The sequence below is a fragment of the Acinonyx jubatus genome, chromosome A1 (genome assembly GCF_027475565.1).
Source record: "Acinonyx jubatus isolate Ajub_Pintada_27869175 chromosome A1, VMU_Ajub_asm_v1.0, whole genome shotgun sequence".
NCBI classification, from domain to species: domain Eukaryota; kingdom Metazoa; phylum Chordata; class Mammalia; order Carnivora; family Felidae; genus Acinonyx; species Acinonyx jubatus.
Window position 1 is genome coordinate 107,354,487 of NC_069380.1, and position 19,703 is coordinate 107,374,189.

Consider the following 19,703-nt stretch of genomic DNA (forward strand, 5'->3'; position numbering starts at 1 on the left):
AAAAGATTGTTCAGGCAATTAAGTCTCTCATTTTGAGAGAGGTAAAAAAAACAAAGAAACCAGATTCACTTCCACTGTGGTTTACTTTTAACACAGTAAGAGAAAAATGAAGAATAAAAAAGTTGAAAACAAACACAGATTTTTTCTTACTGTCAAATTTACTAAATACACCACCCCTTAGTAATCTCCATTAACAAAAGGTATGTGGGTATATGTGTATGTGTGTGACATGCCTATAGTTTACCATAGCAATCCTGAAATAGCACAAGCTAAAACAGGTTCTCACTTCAAAATGTGATAGTCCTTTTATTTTTTTATTTATTTATTTTTTTCAACGTTTATTTATTTTTGGGACAGAGAGAGACAGAGCATGAACAGGGAAGGGGCAGAGAGAGAGGGAGACACAGAATTGGAAACAGGCTCCAGGCTCTGAGCCATCAGCCCAGAGCCTGACACGGGGCTCGAACTCATGGACCGCGAGATCGTGACCTGGCTGAAGTCGGACGCTTAACCGACTGCGCCACCCAGGCGCCCCTCTAAATGTGATAGTCCTTTTAAAACAACAATCCAGGAGATCCCTGCCCCAATATAGACTATTCAGTCACCAATGAACAAATATGAAGCCAGTTTTTCTAAAACAGATACATAAACTACTGGTGATAATAACTACTGGTGGTACACTTGACCAGTCTCTAGGAGCAAACAGGGAAGACAAAGCACATTTCTGCTGGAACGAGGATCTCCTCTTCACATTTGCTGTGTGTAATGGTTCGGTACTAAAAACGATCCCACTGATGAATTCCAAATGTGCCTGAATCCCTAGCCCATTTGACATTTAATAACATAAAAGCCCCATTGGCCTAGTGATTTATACACCCTCATCTGGCCATGGGACAAAGAAATTCAAAAAATTAAATTTTATTAGAATAAGCTAAAGAAACTAAATAAATCTTGCGTACACTGCTAGACAACTCTAAATTATGAAAAGCTGGAGAATACATACCTGAATTCATTTAGGGCATCAACTATTCGATTATATGCCAAACTCCTCTGACTGGCATCAGCAGATCTCCGGCTCATTTTCATAGCCTTGAAAGTAATGAAATAGTTAATTCTTACACTGATCACAGGCAAAATACTGAAGAAAAAAAAAGTGAAAGACAAAGTCACTTATTTCCACAACACTTTTCCATCAACCTTATCTAGAAAGATGTAAAGAAGGCACATATATTTACAGTGGCTTTACTGTACGTACCCTTGATCATTAACAACTGTAACAAAATTCAAAATTTTCTAATGTTAAATCTTTTACTCTAACTGTCAAATGAAAGAATATCAATACAAAAAGAAAATGATATTGACAGTTTCTGTATTATATAAAACTACTTTTTTTTTTTAACAAACAGAACAAGATACAATGATAACTCAGTAACAACAGCTCATGGCTTCCTCTAATATTTCACAGATAATGGCTTGTTAAGTAAACCTTTTATAAAACCTAGAACATCAAGATTCTATTGAAAGAGATCACAAGTTATTAGTAATATTTGCTTTCTTAAAACGTATTTAGCCAAGGTTGAGAGGCCTTGCTTTAGGTGAACAAAAAGGGGATCCGGATTAGGATACAGATGTCAAAAATAACCTTGTAATTTTTTAGGCTTTTTCAAAGGGAATATACTTCTGCATCACTTTTATGATAAAAAATCAATTTAAGAAATTTTAAACATCTTTTTAAGAAATCAGACTACTTTAAGGTCAGAAATCATGTTCACGTATACCCAAAAACTAAGTAAAACTTACTTATGTTTTCACAAACTGTTGACAGATTCCCAATTTATAAAAAAGTGAATATTCTTTAGCTAGAATTGAACACTGTTATTAATTTTACCAGCAGTACAGTATTAAGATTACATTACAGATCTCAAAAGGTAGCACAGGCTTCAAAATAATTCTCAAAGTGCCCAGAGACAAAACCTTACATAAAGGTATTCATTCATTAAGCTTTACCTTTTAGCTATAATAAGAAATAAGATGTTAAACTTGAACAAATATCCAAACAACTGTAAGTACTGCAATGTATACCTTTAGGTTATAAAATGGTCAAAACATTAAAACATTTAAAAAGTAATCTTTAATGAGTTCTATATTGACTGAATATATCAAGTTTTATACAAAACTTCACAATTTTCCCTGTAACCCAAAATGTCAGTTCAGCCACAACTAAATATTATGTATGTGTACAGACTCTGGCAACAACATACTTTAAAAAAGGGACAGCAGCCAACTGAAGAAAATGCCACCAAGGTCTAACTTCTGAAAAAGTAAGTTGACAGACTTCATGTGAATAACAAACATCAGTGTACTCTCTAGAGGCAGATGAGCCTCAGTCATTGATAAGTTACTGAAATGCATCCTCTGCTTTCTAGATCATTCTTACTGGTCTTCCCCTCTACAGCCTCTTATTCCACTCTCTTTTAAAAAACATACCGGTAAATTAATATTCTAAAGCACAATTTGGAGATAGCTTTAACAACAAAGTCAAAACTTATGGCAAGCATTCTTTGAGATCTGGTTTCCATTAATTCTGCAGCCATACCATCCATGGCTGGTTGGTATGGTAGTGGTGGTTAGTTCCACATACCATCAAAGGGATTAATAATTTAATTATATCCACTGATATATTAGTTTAACTTCCTGGGAATGTCTTCCAAAAATTCACCAAGATGTTAACTACAGTGTAGTTATATTGTGAAAAAGAAGAAATAACCTAATAGAAATATTGTTACTTAAGGAAATCCACTAAAATATATTTAACAATGATTTATAATGACATGAGAAATATGTATGTTACAATGATGAGTTTTCTTTTTTTAATTTTTTAAATGTTTATTTATTTTGAGAGAGTGAGCATGCATGCACACACACATGCAGGAGAGGGGCATGGAGAAAGGGAGAGACACAATCTCAAGGAGGTTCCTCACTATCAGCACAGAGCCCAATGCAGGGCTCGATCTCATGAACCCATGAGATCATCACCTGAGCCAAAATCAGGAGTCAGACATTCAACCAACTGAACCACCCAGGCACCCCTACAATGATGGGTATTTTAAAATATGTACATAACAAAAAGAACATGTACACATAACAATACCAATCAAGTAAAAGTACAATATATATAGAAATAGCCTGGGTAAGACTTTGAGCAAAAGGTTACATAGTTATTTTTGGGTGGCAAGTATATCTATTTTTCTTGCTATTCTACGATATCCAATTTTCAAAACTTTATGTTTAAAAATCATAAACATGCTTTAAGATGTAGTCCAAATGAAACATCTTCTCAACAGGAAATAATTTTTCTTTCCTATGGACTCCTAACAACTCTGCTTGTCTTTCTTTTTTAGTTATTCTTATGTTCTATCTTGTATTCACAATTTTCTTACTTTATACAAATTTATCATACACACTAGCAGCAGCATGAGATACAAATGATCAGTCCTACCTTCTTAAAACACTTCCTTCACTTGGCTCCCCTAAAAAAGTACTCTATCTTGTTTCTTCTTATTACTTGAATGGCCAATCCCGTTTCTTCTGTGGGTTTCCTCAACTCTTCAGATTTTAACTGTTGAAATGCTACACAAATCAAGTCTAGGATCTCCTTTACTTTTTTTTAATCTCTCAGTTTCACGGCTTTAAGGATCATCCATACACTGATGACAGTCTAGCCTGGAGCTTTCTCCTAAACTCTAGACTCATATAATGTCCAGGAGGCATTTCAAACAATCAGCTGACTTTCCTCCACCGAAACTGTTCCATCTTAATCTTTCCCATTTTAGTACTAGCAACTCCATCCTTCTTACTGCTTAAATGAAAAATCTCAAGCCAACTGCTCTCTTTCTCATACATCAGCTAATTCAGTCAATCAGCTAATTTCATTAGCTCAATTTTCAAAACATATCCAGAATCCAACCACTGCTCACCAATTCCATCACTAATTTGGTGTACCTGCCATCTCTCACCTGGATCACTGCAACAAACTCCTAACTGCAACATCCACGTTTGACCCTAGAAATCTATTCTCCACCAGCAATAAGAGTAATCCTCATAAATAATGTCATTCCTCTGCTTGAAACTCCAATAGTTTCCCATCTTTCTTAAGAGTAAATGTCAGTGCTCTTACAATGATATCCTAAAAGTCCCTACATAATCTGATCTTACTTCTAAACCCAGCCACTTTGGCCTCCTTACTTTGCTCAAGCATCAAGATTACTCTTGACACAAAGCCTTTGCCCCTGCCTGGGAAATTTTTCCCTCAGATAGTTCTATCTCACTTCTTCCATATCTCTGGATCAAATGTCATTTTATCAGGAGCCTTCATGACTAGCCAATAAAAAATGAGCAATAACTCCACCCAACATTCCTTATAAACCTGTTTTATTTTTCTCCACGGTATTTATCATCAAAAATCTTACCTATTAATTTATTTGCTATCTCATGAGATCAAGAGTGCTCCTTTTTCCCCATATTATCTTCAGTTACTAGATTACTGCTTGCCACATTATGGGCCCTCAAACATTTATTAAATGAATGAATGAATGACTTTATACCATTTATTAGGCAGTAAGGTCCTTAGTAACAGTTGAAGTCTATATTGCATCTCCAGAGCACTTGGTAGGGTACTTGCACCATGGCTGTTAGTTTTTCTGCCAGATGAATAAACATAATACTAAACCAGGAGAGTAAGATTCAGAGGAAAATAAAGGACATTAACAAACCAGCAACATGACTATGCTTACCTGTTCTATTGCACTCTTTAGTTTGTTCATGTGGCTTTCAAAGAGAGGAAAATGTGAAAAAAAGAATTCATTAAATTTGTTATTTTCATCTTCATCTTTGGATAATGAAAAGATTACCCCAATTGCAATCTTCTTTTTCCTCACAATTCCTGGATTAGGGCCACAGCTTTCATCTGACAGATTAAAGCTTTCTTCTATAGACCTTAAAAATAAATGTTTTTTTTTAATATAAAAAAAATAATAATTAAATTCACAACTTCATCTCCTTGCTAATTTAATGTATACAAGCTAAAGGTCTTCTGCTGTTTTATCAAGGAAATCTAAAAATGTATCTCAACTGTCTGTGAAAAATCTACTGGCTATTCCTTCATACTCACATTTTTATAAAAAATTTTAACAGAGAGTCATATTGGGAACATTTTTGTTTAGTTAGAAGTCACTAAAAAAAAGGAGTTAATTCCCAATTCATAATCCACCTAAAATACCTTAATTTTAAGGTTATAAATGACCAGAGTCATTTATATAATTCACTGTTCTACGATCTACTTGTATCTCCTTCTGATTTCAAGAGTAAAATTTAAAAAAATCAAGGACTAAAGGGAGTAACTAAAACAGAAAACAAGAAACTTTATTTAATCTACGTTGTACTACGTACATTAATTTTATACTACGTTTAATCTAAGCTGTACTGGACATAGGCTTAAAAAAAATCTTTCAAGAATGAATTAACTTGTCTAATTAGAAACATGAAAAACTGAAATATCAAAACATGGAGTACACTGAACAAACACCTAAACAGAAGAGTTACAATTATAAAACTTTTAGGAAAAAACATAGGGTAAAAGATTTATGACACTGAATTTGGCATTTATTTCTTGGATATGACACCAAAAATACAGACAACAAAAGAAAAAAGATAAACTGGACTACATAAAATTAAAAACTACTGTATATCAGAATGAAAAGCCCACCCATGGAATGGGAGAAATTACTGCCAACCATATGTCTCATAAGGGAATAATATTAGAATATATAAAGAACTCCTACACTTCAACAACAACAAAACAACCTAATTAAAAAATGGGCAAACCACTTGTATAGATATTTCTCCAAAAGACAGACACATGGCCAATAAGCACATAAAAATATACTCAATATCACTAACCATTAGGCAATATTAGGGAATATTACTGCATTAGAGAAATGCAAATCGAAACCACAATAAGATACCACTTCACATCCATTAGGATGGCTATTATCAAAAAAACAGAAAAATAACTACTTACTGGCAAAAATGTAAAATGGCAACTGTAGAAAACAGTATGACATTTCTTCAAAAGCATATTCAAAGAATTACCATATTACCCGAAAATTCCACTTCTGGGTATACCCACCCCCAAAATTGAAAGCAGGGACTCAAACAGGTATTTATACACATATGTTCATATCAGCATTACTTGCAAAAACCAAAAGGTGGAAGCCACCCAAAAGTCCATCAACAGATAAGTGAATAAACAAAATGTGATATATACATACAATGGAATATCATTCAGCCATAAAAAGAAATAAAATCCTGATACATTCTACAACACAGATGAACCTTAAAGACATGCTGAATGAAATCAGCCACACATAAAAAGACAAATATTGTATGATTCCACTTATATGAGGTATCTATAGTAGTCAAATTGAAAGAGACAAAAAAAAAAAAAATCGACAGAGGATGACAGGATGCTAAGGGGAAGGAGGAACAGGGAGTTAACTGTTTAATGGGTACAGTTTGGGGGGATAAAAAAGTTCCAACCATGAAGAGTGATGATGGTTGCAAAACAATGTGAAGGTACACTGAACTGTATGCCTAATACTGGTTAAAACTTAAAACTTGAATTTAAAATAGATTATATTTTAAAAGTTTCAAGGCTTAAAATACACAAAATACAAGCCCAGGCTCAAAAACAAAAACAAAAACAAAAAGAGCCTTCAGAACTGTGTTTAAGGAACTATTCAATTTTATTACTTTATTATAAAGTGAAGATTCCAACTTACCATCTAGGAAATACCCCATTCTCCAAACTTGTTGTTTGGCTGCGTCGCCAACGTCGCTGGTAACTGCTGGCACAACTTCGGGTAAGTGAGGAGTTGGGAGAGGGAAACGGTGTAATAAGCAGGCTGCTGAGAGATGCTGTCAGTCAAAATAAAAACAAGTATTATATAAGCATTTAAAAATATGTCAATAAAAACTGAGCAAAAATATAAATTTCTTTTTAACAAATTTAACAGTAGTGACTCAAATTTTCCATTTTGTTTCATGAGCTTCTTAAAAATTTCCATTAAAAAAAATGTCATTGTTGGAGCAAAGTCTAAGAACAGAAAAATCATATACCAATAGTGTGTTGGCAAGAGACTCTGAGACATTCCCCTTTTTATATTCTTACCCTCACTCCACCCACTTTAGAAGAAAGGGCTCATTTTAAACAAAGCATTATCTCTTTGGTCATAAGTGTCCAAAGCATAGCCAAATAGCCCCTAAATTAAAAGAAATATGCTACGATTCCATTTTTCAAAAAATTTTTTAATTTCATTTTTCTTAAAGTTTGTATTTAACTTCTAGCTAGTTAACATGCAGTGTAATATTAGTTTCAGGTGCACATATATAGAGATTGAATACTCCCATACAACACCTCTTGCTCATCACAAGGGCATTCCTTAATCTCCATCACCTATTTAACCCATCCCCACTAAGCATCAATTTGTTCTCTATAGTTAACAGTGTGTTTCTTGGTTTGCTTTTCTCCCTTTTTTTCCCCTCTTGTTCACATGTTTTGTTTCTTAAATTCCACATATGAGTGAAATCAAATGATACTGATCTTTCTCTAACTTACTTCACATAGCATACTCTCTAGCTCCATCCATGTCTTTGCAAATGACAAGATTTCATTTTTTTTTTATGGCTGAATAATATCCCATTGTATGTGTATACACACACACACACACACACACACACACACACACACACACACACACCACATATTGTATCCATTTATCAGTTGATGTATACTTGGGCTGTTTCCGTAATTTGGCTATTGTAGGTAATGCTGCTATAAACATGCATTGTAAATTGTATAAACATGCAAGTATCCCTTTGAATTAGTATTTTTATATTCTTTGGGTAAATACCTAGTAGTGCAATTGCTGGTTTGATACGATTCAGTTTTAATGCAGCAGACAGATTTTAAGAACAAAAGTTTTATTTGAAAATAAGTGCCTGAATGTCATTTAATGATGTCTTTTAAAAGCACATCATCTTATACCTGTCACAATGGCTAGAAACAAAAAGATAAGAAATAACAAGGGTTGACAAGGATATGGAGAGAAAAAAACTGTCATGTAATGGGAAAGCAAACTGGTACAGCCACTATGGAAAACAGTATAGAGGCTCCTTAGAAAACTAAAAACAGAAATACCATATGATCCAGTTAATTCTACCACTGGGTATTTACTCAAAGAAAACAAAAACACTAATTTAAAAATAGGCACTCCTAAGTTTAGGAGCAGCACTATTTACAATAGCCAAGATATAAAAGCAACCCAAGTGTCCATCAAAAGATGAATGAACAAGTAAGATGCATACAATATTGCTCAACCATACAAAAGAGTAAGATCTTGTCATCTGCGACAACGTGGATGGACCTAGATGGTATTATGCTAAGTAAGTCAGGCACAGAAAGACAAATACCAGAAGACTTCACTTACATGTGGAATCTAAAAAAACAAAAGGCAGAAAGAGACGCATTAACACAGAGAACAAAGTGATGGTTGCCAGAGGGAGGCTGTTGGATAGGAAGGGAAAGTTGGGTAAAGAGGAGTGGGAGATACAAGCTTCCAGTTATGAAATGAGTAAGTCACAAGGATAAAACGGACAGCATAGGGAATAAAGTCAATGGTACTGTAACAGTATTGAATGGTGATAGATGGTAGCCACACTTGTGGTAAGCATGGTGTAACATCTAGAGTTGTCAAATCACTATGTTGTACACCTGAAATGGATGAAATGGATGCAACATTGTGTATTACAACTATACTTAAAACTATACTTCAATAAAAATAAAATAAAAATACTACTGATCCTTGAACAACATGGGTTTGAAATGTGCAGGTCCACTTATACATTTTCTTTTCAATAAATATAGTATAGTATTATAAATGTATTTTCTCTTCTTTTTAATTTTCTTAATAAAATGTTCTTTCCTCTAGCTTTTTTATTATAAAAATATAGTATATAATACATATAATATGTAAAATATATGATAATTGACTATTTATGTTATTGGTAAGGCTATTATTTTTTTAGGGAGTCAAAAGTTTTCTTACTGTGCAGGGCTAGAGGAGAGGGTTGGTGCCCCTAACCCTTGCGTTATTGAAGGGTCAACAGTACTCATGATTTGCTTGTGTACAGGTAGTCAAGCTTCTGAATGCTTGGCAACTTTTTTTTTTTTTTTCCCAGAGAGAGAAAGAGAGAGAGAGAGAGAGAGAGCCCTCAAGTACACACCAGCGGGGGAGGGACAGAGAGAGAGGGAGAAATCATCCCAAGTAGGCTCCACACTATCAGCACAGAACCAGACATTGGGCTCAAACCCAAAAACTATGATACCATGACCTGAGCTGAAATCAAGAATCAAAAGCTTAATGAACTGAGCCACCCAGATGCCCAGTTTGGCCACTTTTAATAACAGTCAGGACTATACCTAATAAGCTCCAAAGAGTAATCCTATGGACTGCTCTCTGGAGCATTCTAAGGGGTGACAGACACATTCTAACAGAACCCATTATGATTATAATTGCTGCAATCCCCTAATTGTGAGGTTTATTGTCTTCCCAAACCTCTCTTTCCAAAAAGTGCCAAAAGCTACAACCCTTCATTTTTCCTTAGGCTATGTATCCTCCCCTTCTCTATACTGGCTCCAGAGAGGAAAAGACATTAAGAGCTTGCATTTGTTTGGCAAGATTTTATATTCCTATCTTCATGATTACAACCACATGCTAAAAATTTGTAAGGTAATCAAAAACTGCCAAGTATTATTATCATCTATAAAAAGGTACACATCAGATGATATATTATTTTGGACATCAGGAGTGAAAACTAAGACTGTCATTATGAAGATCTGTTCATTTCAATTCTCACTAACAAATTTAATGATCAAGAACTTTATGTGCCATACAACTATCTGAACCATCAATGCATTAATTCTAAACTACTTTCTTCAAAAGACCACATTTTTATCATTGTATTCTAAAACTTTGTAGTCTAGATTGGGTATGTATAACTAACTTGGGTATGGCTTCAATGAAAAATCAAATGCTAACCTAAATTTGGAAGAGCTATGTGTTAATAAATGCTGGTATTAAAAATAACCCTACTTTGGGAAAAGAAGAAAATACACAATTAATTTAAAAGGAGTATGTGAATTTAATGCTTGAACAAGTCTTACAGATCAATCCAGCCTGGTCCTTCAATTTAAACTAAAGAAAATGAAGTGTAGAAATTAATTTATCACCTCTGAAACCTGGATAAAATAAGAACCAAATTCCTGCCACAGTAGAGAAAACTAAAATCTCTAGATTACACAGAAGCAATGAGTATTAAAAGAAAATATACTCTAGATTAGTTCCCAAGAACAAAAATAAAAAACTCAATTAGAAAAGAAGGGTGATCATGCTAGCTACAATCTAAGCTCCAGACAGGTATATGGAGTGCCTTTCGAAAGCCCCTGGGCAGAATGGACAGGGTCCACACTGGCCAAGCCATCATGTCCATCGTACCAAGCTGCAGAACAAGGAGCATGTGAATGAGGTCCTACAAGGGGCCAAGTTCAAGTTCTCTGGCCACCAGAAGATCCACATTTCCAAGAAGTTGGACTTTACTAAGTTTAATGCAGGTGAATTTGAAGGCATGGTAGCTGGCTGAAAAGTGGCTCATCCCAGATGGCTATGGGATCAAATATATCCCTAATCATAGCCCCTTGGACAAATGGTAGGGTCTGCACTCAAGAAAAACTTGGTATTGCCCTCTTCCTATTCATGCCCACCAAGAAATCCTACTTTCTGTCCAGAAAGAAAGAAAGAAAGAAAGAAAGAAAGAAAGAAAGAAAGAGAAAGAAAGGAAAGGTGAGATTATTTGAAAGGTGAAGATTTTTCATATTAGAGAAGCGGTCCTCAACTCTAGCTGTCTGTCAGAAGAGGTATTGAGTTTTTCATTTTGTTGTGTTTTTCAAATATAGTTGCATAAATAAACCTTTCTCTAGGCTTCATAAGAGTCTCAGAGTAGAGTTTAGTTGTGTGAACTTTATTTTTATTTTGGAAACCATGTTATTCTAATTCATACCTAGGGATTATAATATTGGTAAGTTTGGACTTCCCATCTATACTCAAAACTGAATTATAAACAATTTAAACAGCAAAACCGTATAATGTGACAGCTCATAGGGACAGACTACAGTGAATAAAGTTTCTCATACCTTACAATAATGCAAGCCTAAGATACTCCTTTCATTTATTCTAACTCTGGGACCTGACAAACACTTTTCCTTTTACCTGGAAAGCCCTTACTTATATCATGCCTTAGGCTGGGTAACTCCCACTTCTCAAGATACAACTCAAGTATTATCTCTCTGCAAAGCATTACTGGCCCCCTGCTGCTGGCCCAGGCTAAGTTACGTTCCCATTCTCCAAACCTCTTTGCTCAGGTCTATCACAGAACATATCACACAATGTAGGACAATTTTCCTGACTCCTTTCTCAGTAGGTTCTGTGATCCTCAAAGGTAGAATGTGAGGTTTCTTTTTTTTTTCATCTCTAACATATTGCAATAAAAGTTTGTCAGACCGAAGTTTGTCAATCCATATTTGAAAACAGTATGTATAGTATTGTTCAAAATGCCTAAGCTTTTCTGGGCAAGAGACAGTCTGAAACTTAAAACTCTAGTTAACAACAAGCAGATATGAGCAAATGTATTTTTTCTACTATGCTATTTAAGGAGTCTCTTGATTAATATTTTTTTTCATGTACTGGCTAAGCCTAAACCAATGTGCATTCATTCAGGTGGTACTCCACCAGGTACATGTCACAGTAAACATGAAAATTCTAAATTTAAAGTATTTCTCAGGGCGTCTGGGTGGCTCAGTTAGTTGATCACCCAACTCTTGATTTCAGCTCAGGTCATGAACCCAGGGCTGTGGGACTGAGCCCCACATCAGGCTCCATGCTGAGTGTGGAGGCTGCTTGGCATTCTCCCTCCCTCTGCCCCTCTCCCCAGCTTGCGCACTCTTTCTCTCTAAAAATAAATAAATTAATAATAAAACAAAACAAAAAAAAATAAAAATATTTCTCTCTGTTGCCACAATTCTCTTATAAGGTTAATCTCAACACTAACAAACTATGTGCATTAAATTGGATGATAAAGGCAAAAATAAAAATCAATGCTAATAGTGATCTCAAAAAAAAACTAGACTGATACATAAACATGGCATTACCAGAGCGTGCTATGCCACTGTCTCTGTCTTCATTCAGCTCTCTTCCAGGCATGTCCATTGGATTGCTGTGAACTGTGAATTAAGACAAAACTGTCAGTTATAACACATACTGCTATTCAGGGTGACGCCGTTCCTTGTATATAGCAAATGAAATCATGCTTATCTTATTGCATTCCTTTATATTTTTCAATAGCATGGCACAAACCCAACACCAAGAGCTAGTACTCAGTTGAACAAGCTTTGAGATCTATGTGAAGATTTGAAATATAATATGAAAATGATACAGTATCTAAAGAAGCAAAGGAAGACTAAAAGGAAGATATTCATAATACACTATTAAATGACCAAAAAGCATGCTACTAAACAATAAGAATGATGGTCCTGGCAGTAAGTGATGGGTATACAATGGTTTGCTTTACTATTCTGCCTATATTAATGTATGTTTAAAATTTCTTCATAATAAAAATTTTAAGAAAACAACTGGAATAGTATGATCCCAATTTTGTTTTTTGTAAAGATTAATTCTAGCTGACACAATGGCTAATATATATTTTTTTGCCTATTTTACAAATTTTCTGTAATAAATTTGTACTGTTCCTGCCTCATATTTATAAGGAATATAAATATTAATTAAAACAAGAAGTCAGATACAACTCCCTGAATACAGAGGCATGAACATACACTATAATCATCAATGTAATGATATAAACAAATACACTCACATACACCTTTTACAGATCAATATAATGGTGCTTGTTCATCTAAATCTTAGCTCCAAGAAAAATCGTTCTTATGAAATAATGTAGATCAGAAATTTTAAAATAATAAGATAGGATATTTTCTGCAATCGGTGAACTATGAGTACAAAAGCTACTCAACCATGGAAACAAGAGAGTGTCAAATTAGAAATTCTAGCTGTTATTATAAGAAATAATGTTCATAGTAAAATTTGGTTTAGGATTCTAAAGTTAAAATCTTTATTACATAATGAGATACGAAATAACAAACTAAAGTTTCATGAAAATGTCAATTCCACTGATAGCTGAAAGTTTCTGGAAACTTTTAAGAACATATTCAGTGAAAAGGAATTAAGTTCTCAGCTCAAAAATGTTTTCTTAACTACACCCTCCCCAAATGCATTTATCTACTCTCTTGTTTCCACAGCTAAACTACAGATTCTAGCCACCGGGGCACACCAACTAGTCTACCCACACAGCACATCGCAAACCTGCAAAGAAAGAGGCGCTCCTGATCAGGCGGAGCGGACCCTGTTCAGAGAATGCCCGCCTGGGGCTGCAGAACTGTGAAAGACCTACATGGCAAAAACGTAAAATACATATGAAAGAAGGCTGTTAGAGAAGCCATAAAGCGTCAGGAATAAAGGGTGAGCTTAGGCAGCACAAACGCACAGCAAGAGATATGGATGGAAACTTTTAAACTAAGTAAGAATAATTCAAACAGGGTTCCCTTCTTCAAAACAGGATGGTTTTCTTCTGGTCACAGCTGATGTCAAACGTAACAATTTCATGCCTGTTTACTAATAAATCTGTATATATAATAATAAAAATAACCTTCCACTATACAAGGTAAAGTTTTTTAAATGTTCAACCTTTTCTAACCTAAAACAATGTTTTTAAAGATTCAAAAAAGCACAGTAACATTATCTATAAAATGTGATATTTGCCAAATAAATTTATCTTTTAAAAAGTCAGTTTTAAGACTACAGCATTCTCCTGCCACTGTCATAAGGAGAAAACCACCTAAGAGCTTGGCTGAAGAAAGAGAACACAACATACAACAAAGCAGAAAAGAGATTTACTGGCAAAACAGGTATGAAACTTGTTTTTCCCTAACCTAGTAAAGCTACAAAGTAACTAACTTTGGAAGAAACCAAAGTTCCTAACCCAAGGGTCAGCCACAATGGAAGGAGGAACACCAACGCACCCATTAGGGCCAGACTCCCAGCTGTCCACAAAGTATGGCCGCCACACACTGGACCAAACGAAGATAACAGTGTCTAAAGACCCCAAAGGGGCAACATTATAGCCGGGAAGCAAGCAGCTGAGTCACCTGTTATGGTTAATCAAGATGGCCTAAAGAGTCACCTAGGAGGTTTACCTAGGAAAGAAAAGGGGGCTTTCTGTTCTAAAAAGAAACAAATGTATTTTTCAAATTTGCTAATAGATATTTTTCTATAACAAAAATTTCTAAAATTATAGTGCATGTGAAGGCAATCCTTCTCTAGTCACTTCAAAACTTACCTAATTTCTTTAAACTCCTTCTCTACCTAGCACCTCCTTCCTTACTCTCAGGATATGCGACTTCGTCTCTCACAAGTATGCAGATGCAGATGCGTATGTGTGCACACACACAGATTTCACCAGACAGGAACTCTTCCTTTCCTACCCCCTTATCTCCAAACTTAATCAAACACTGACCCACCTGCCTCCTTGATGCCAGTGCAGTAACAACAGGAAACATTATTCAAATCTTACTGTGTGCTAGGAACTTATTCAGTGAAAAATCCTGGGAAGCTCCTCCCTCCCTTCCAAAGCAAATTCTTCTATGTCAGATAGTACCTTCAAAAACCTTGCTTTACCGAGTAAGTACCACTTCTATCTCTAACCTTACCCTCCTTATAATCTATTCCATCAACATTTAAACACAGACAAAATTATTCTCTCCATATATCTAATCCTATATAATAGTTCAATAGTTCTTAAAATGTGGCCTAAGGACTCCTTGGGTCCCTGCAACCTTTCAGGGAGTCTGTGTAAAACTAGATTTTCTTAATACACTTCAACTAAAACAACATATTACAAGAGAATGAACGTTGAAACAGATAGGAGAATACAGGCAACATTCTATTAAGCCAGAAATTAAAGAGATTTGCAAAAATGTAAAACAATGCCACTGTTCTTCATTAATTTTACTTGGAAAATAATCATTTCACAACATATTTACATTAACATGAAAAAGGATGTTAGTATTTTTTAATAAATTAATAAGTGTTTAAAAATCATTTCAATTTTTAATACAGTATATATCAACAAACGTAACCCACAAAAACAAAAACTCTCTGTGGTCCTCAATAATTTCTAAGTGTGTAAAGGGGTCTTGAGACCAAAAAGAGTCACTAATTAAATCTTGGAAAAAAAGTCTAACCTCTGAGTCTCTCCTCAACTCTGGCTTCTATTCTCCCCGCTGAAACTGCTCCAGTAGGCCACTAAAAGCCTTCTTATTGATTAATGCAGCCCATACTATCTTATATTACCTTATAGCATATGTGATGTTAAATTACACTTTGAACTTTCCCCTCACAATTTACAATGATAACATACTAAGTTTTTTTCTTAATCTTCTTTATGTGTTTCTCTTCACCTACTCTGTCTTTAACTCAGCACTTCCCAGGGTTTCATCTTCAACAATCTTGCCTTCTCATTCTTTAACAGTTCCTAGGTCATCTCATTCATTCTCATGCTTTTACTTACCATTTACATGCTAATGATTCATAATTCATGGCAGACACAGCTAACTGTCTAACAAAGAACTGTGTTCTCCCTTCTACTGTATCAAGTAGTTTGTGGGAAGCAGCTGCCCAGCTAGGGATCATATTTCTCAAATCTCCTTATACGTATGTGAGGCCATGTGATTAGTTACCACTAATGGAATGTCAACAAAACTGATGTATGTCACGTTCAGGCTGAGGTTAATTATGAAATCAAGTGCCTTTTCCATTCTCAATTCCTTTCCACTGGCTTAGTGCAGCTGAGCACAACCTTGGAAAGCACACAATGAAGAAGGCAGAATTCTAAGAAAGAAGGAACTCTAAAACATTGCTTGGAGAAAAACTGTTAATCAATGATGAACACCCTTTAGAACTCCACATGGCTGAAAAAAAAAACCCTATTGCTTTAAAGTTATTATACACCCATGGATTTTTATGTTACAGCATCTACCACTACATCTACTAACTAACTAACCATAATGGATATCTTTACTTGAACACTCAACCAATACCTCCATTCCAATATACCTAAACCTAAAATCACCAATTCTTAATTTCTTCTGATTCTCCCAATAAATGGCACTAATACCCAAGCATTTATACAACCAGATAGCAAAGTGCCACCCCCTTGCTTCCTCCTTTTTCCTCCCCCACTCCATCTAATTACCAAGTCAAGTCCTATCCACTCTATTTCCCATAATGAACCCCTCAAAAACACTCTACCTCACTGGCACAATCTTACTCTAGGTCTCCTTCTCTGTCACTTGGATTATCATAAGCAGCCTTCTTATATAGATCTTTTCTTCAATCCCATTGGTTCACTTGAATCCTTTCCCACTGCAATCAATACTCTTACAGATATAAATCTAATCCAATCATATTTCTATATCCTGACAACTCCTCTGTGGTGGCCTTGAGAATACATTGCAAAGACCTCCAGCTATAAGGACTATAATTGACTAAGTACCTCAAGCTACTGCATTCTGAAATCTATTGTGATGTTTGAGCAAGGCCACATATCCCATAGGCTGCTCCTAGTCAGTAACTGAACACAGGAGGAATAGTAAGACAGGCACATTTTGGCAATACGTGGGTCACTTTTGACACCAAACTTTAACTCAAAGACTTGTCAATGGCCTTACCAAACCTTCCTTGGATTGCATGGTAGGATAGGACACTTCCATTTAATCTTCTATTCTCTTTCATTTGGGGTCAACATTTGTATCACAATCTGAGGGCTTTCTCAACCTTTCCCAGTTCCTTCCTCTTTTTCTCTCACATAGTCATTTCCCCTAATAATATCCTTGCATATTTAATCATGTCTTGGCACCTGTTAAAAAACAGGTGGAGCACCCAAACTAACATACATACCCTCACTGCTACCCAACTGCTTACAACCTATATCCAAATTGCTCAGTAAGTCCCACAGTGCCTTCTGTGATCTACCTCCTACTTCTTGATTTAACCTCCTTTACTCCTATTCTTGGCTCCATCAACACTGATTTATACACATTCTTTCTTCATGCCATCATCTCTTGCTCCTAGGCCTTTGCAAATACTATTATGCTTTTTCCTAGAACATTTCTATCTAAACATAAGGCTAATCCTTCAAGGTTAAGTCTCACTTCTTCAAGGAAATCTTCTGGGACTCTCTAGGACTGAATTAGGTACTTCTCCTCATTTCTACCACACGTGCTCTTTAACATGTCCAAAAATTAACTGTAGTATACTGTAATTGTTGTATTATTTGTGTGATTCCCACTAACTATAATTACCAAATACGTTGAGGCAGGAATTGTGTCTGGTTTACCACTGTATCCTTAGGGCCTAGCAGAGTCCTTAGCAGGTAATAGGTGCTTGATAAGTATTTGTTGATTAACTAAAAATGTAAAGAAAATAAGAGATGGTCCTCAAATATCCTTAATTCACAATTATAAATGTGCAAGTTAAAGTCACTCATTATTTAAAGTCTATACTTTGTTAAATGGATTAATTTCCTATCCTACGTTAAAACAGAGAAGATGAGTATATCTAGCATCTATAAGGTAATTTACCATTTATAAATGATAACAGATTTGTATTATTAAAATAAACAGCTTTTAATTAACATCTTAAGCTTTGAAAAGTGTCAAATCATAAGGAAAAAAGATTCATTTATTTCCCTGTCACATTTTTACTTTCTTAAAACCAATAAAATAATCAAGTGAGTTAAGAAAAAGCAGAACTACTCTATCTTTCTAAAAAATATGCAAACTTTCTAAAGTACATGCCTTTCACTGTAACTAGCCCATACTATGTGCTAAATAAATGGTTGCTCATTTGAATAAACAGGAATTATGAAAAATAATAGACTACAATACGGTTCAAGTTGGAAGAAAAACTTTTCTACTTATATATATAACTAATATTTATTAAAATTAATTCCAAATAAAAATTCTCACTAAATAGAGAGTAAAAGAAATATTTCTCCTAGTCTAAATGCTGTCCACATTCTGGGATACTATAATATTTTATGCACCAGAAATATGGTCAGCAGCAACTCAGATGAGCTTTCTAGGGTAAAACAAATGGCAAGAAATTTTAGGAACAGTCTGTTGAAACTAAATAACAATAACAATCAACTATCTGAATTATTAAATAAGCTGTTACTTTAATAAATCTCTTAAGGAACTTCACATTTGAATATCTGCCCATTTATGTGAATTCAGGTCACAAAATGAGCACCATTTTAAAATTACTTCTATGGTTAGGGAAGAGACAAGGGACAAAGTATAATAACAGTCTTCCTCAGCTGAAATATTCCAAAAAGCTGGTAAAGACTTTTTATATCAGTAACAGTGCCTTTCAAAGATGCATCAAAGTTAAAAACAAAAAACAAATCAGATAATCAGATATATCTTTAAGTTTTCTTTTTTCATATACAAAATAAATATTCAAATATATAAAAATTATGTTTTCAAATAATACAAATGTTATACATATTTGCAATTTAAATGCCTTTTCCACTTCTAGTATGTCAAACTCTGTGGTCTTACAAAAGATCTACATATTAAGAAGTAAGTGCAAATCCCTGTTATAGTGTTAACCTTATTTAAAACTTATAAAACCAAAGGAATAATTTACCTATATTTCCAAGTAGTCCATTAATAACTGTGTTACTATCAGCCTTCAATGTACTGTTGTCTTGATTGATGAATTCAAGACTGTCTTGCAGCCTAAGGGAAGAGAAACAATAAACTGCAAATTCATTTTATACAATGAAATTTAAAGCGTCTAACAGTTTTTTAAGTTTTAAGTATTCACAATAGGACTATAAAGTACCTAATCCTTTAGATCAGGGGTTGGCAAACTATACGTTGAGGGCTAAATCCAGCCTGCTGCCTGTTTTTGTAAATAAAGTTTTACTGGAACACAGCCATGCCCATTCATATATGTACTGTGTATGGCTGTTTTAATGTTACAATGGTAGAGCTAAGAAACCAGACATACTGTCTGGCCTACAAAGCTAAAATTATTTACTATTAAGGCCTTTACAGAAAAAGATTACTAACCCAAATTTAAATTGTAAAGTTTCCCCTCATATCTTGGACCTGACATTAGTTTTGAAACTTCTGGCAGGAAAAAAAGACAAAAAAGGAAAAAGAATCCACCAAATATACAAAAAATATCTTCAGTTCACACATTATAAATGAACTGTATTACTCCTGTCCATAAATTACTCAGAATAATAGAAATAAAATTACTTTATGCTTTTAGTACAAAGTATCTGTCCTAAGAACCATCAATAAAAAATTAGAAAACATGAAGAAAGTGAGAAGACTACAGCTAAAATCAGTGATTCCAATACAGGATCTCTAATTTCTACTTTAGTGT

At 34.6% G+C, this 19,703-nt stretch overlaps 1 protein-coding gene across 2 annotated transcripts in view; it reads right to left on the minus strand.

The window, feature by feature from the left end:
* FNIP1 (folliculin interacting protein 1) overlaps positions 1-19,703 on the minus strand; it is a 146,780-nt gene that overhangs the window by 35,903 nt on the left and 91,174 nt on the right. Inside the window, exons 6-11 of one of the 2 annotated variants that reach the window (XM_027076759.2) lie at positions 18,954-19,045; positions 13,551-13,634; positions 12,323-12,394; positions 6,840-6,975; positions 4,794-4,995; positions 1,004-1,089 (exon numbers count right to left, since the gene is read on the minus strand). In XM_027076759.2, the coding sequence (XP_026932560.1) occupies positions 1,004-1,089; positions 4,794-4,995; positions 6,840-6,975; positions 12,323-12,394; positions 13,551-13,634; positions 18,954-19,045 (672 nt within the window). The remainder of the gene's footprint in view (positions 1-1,003; positions 1,090-4,793; positions 4,996-6,839; positions 6,976-12,322; positions 12,395-13,550; positions 13,635-18,953; positions 19,046-19,703) is intronic. The other variant, XM_027076760.2, reaches the window with a different exon arrangement.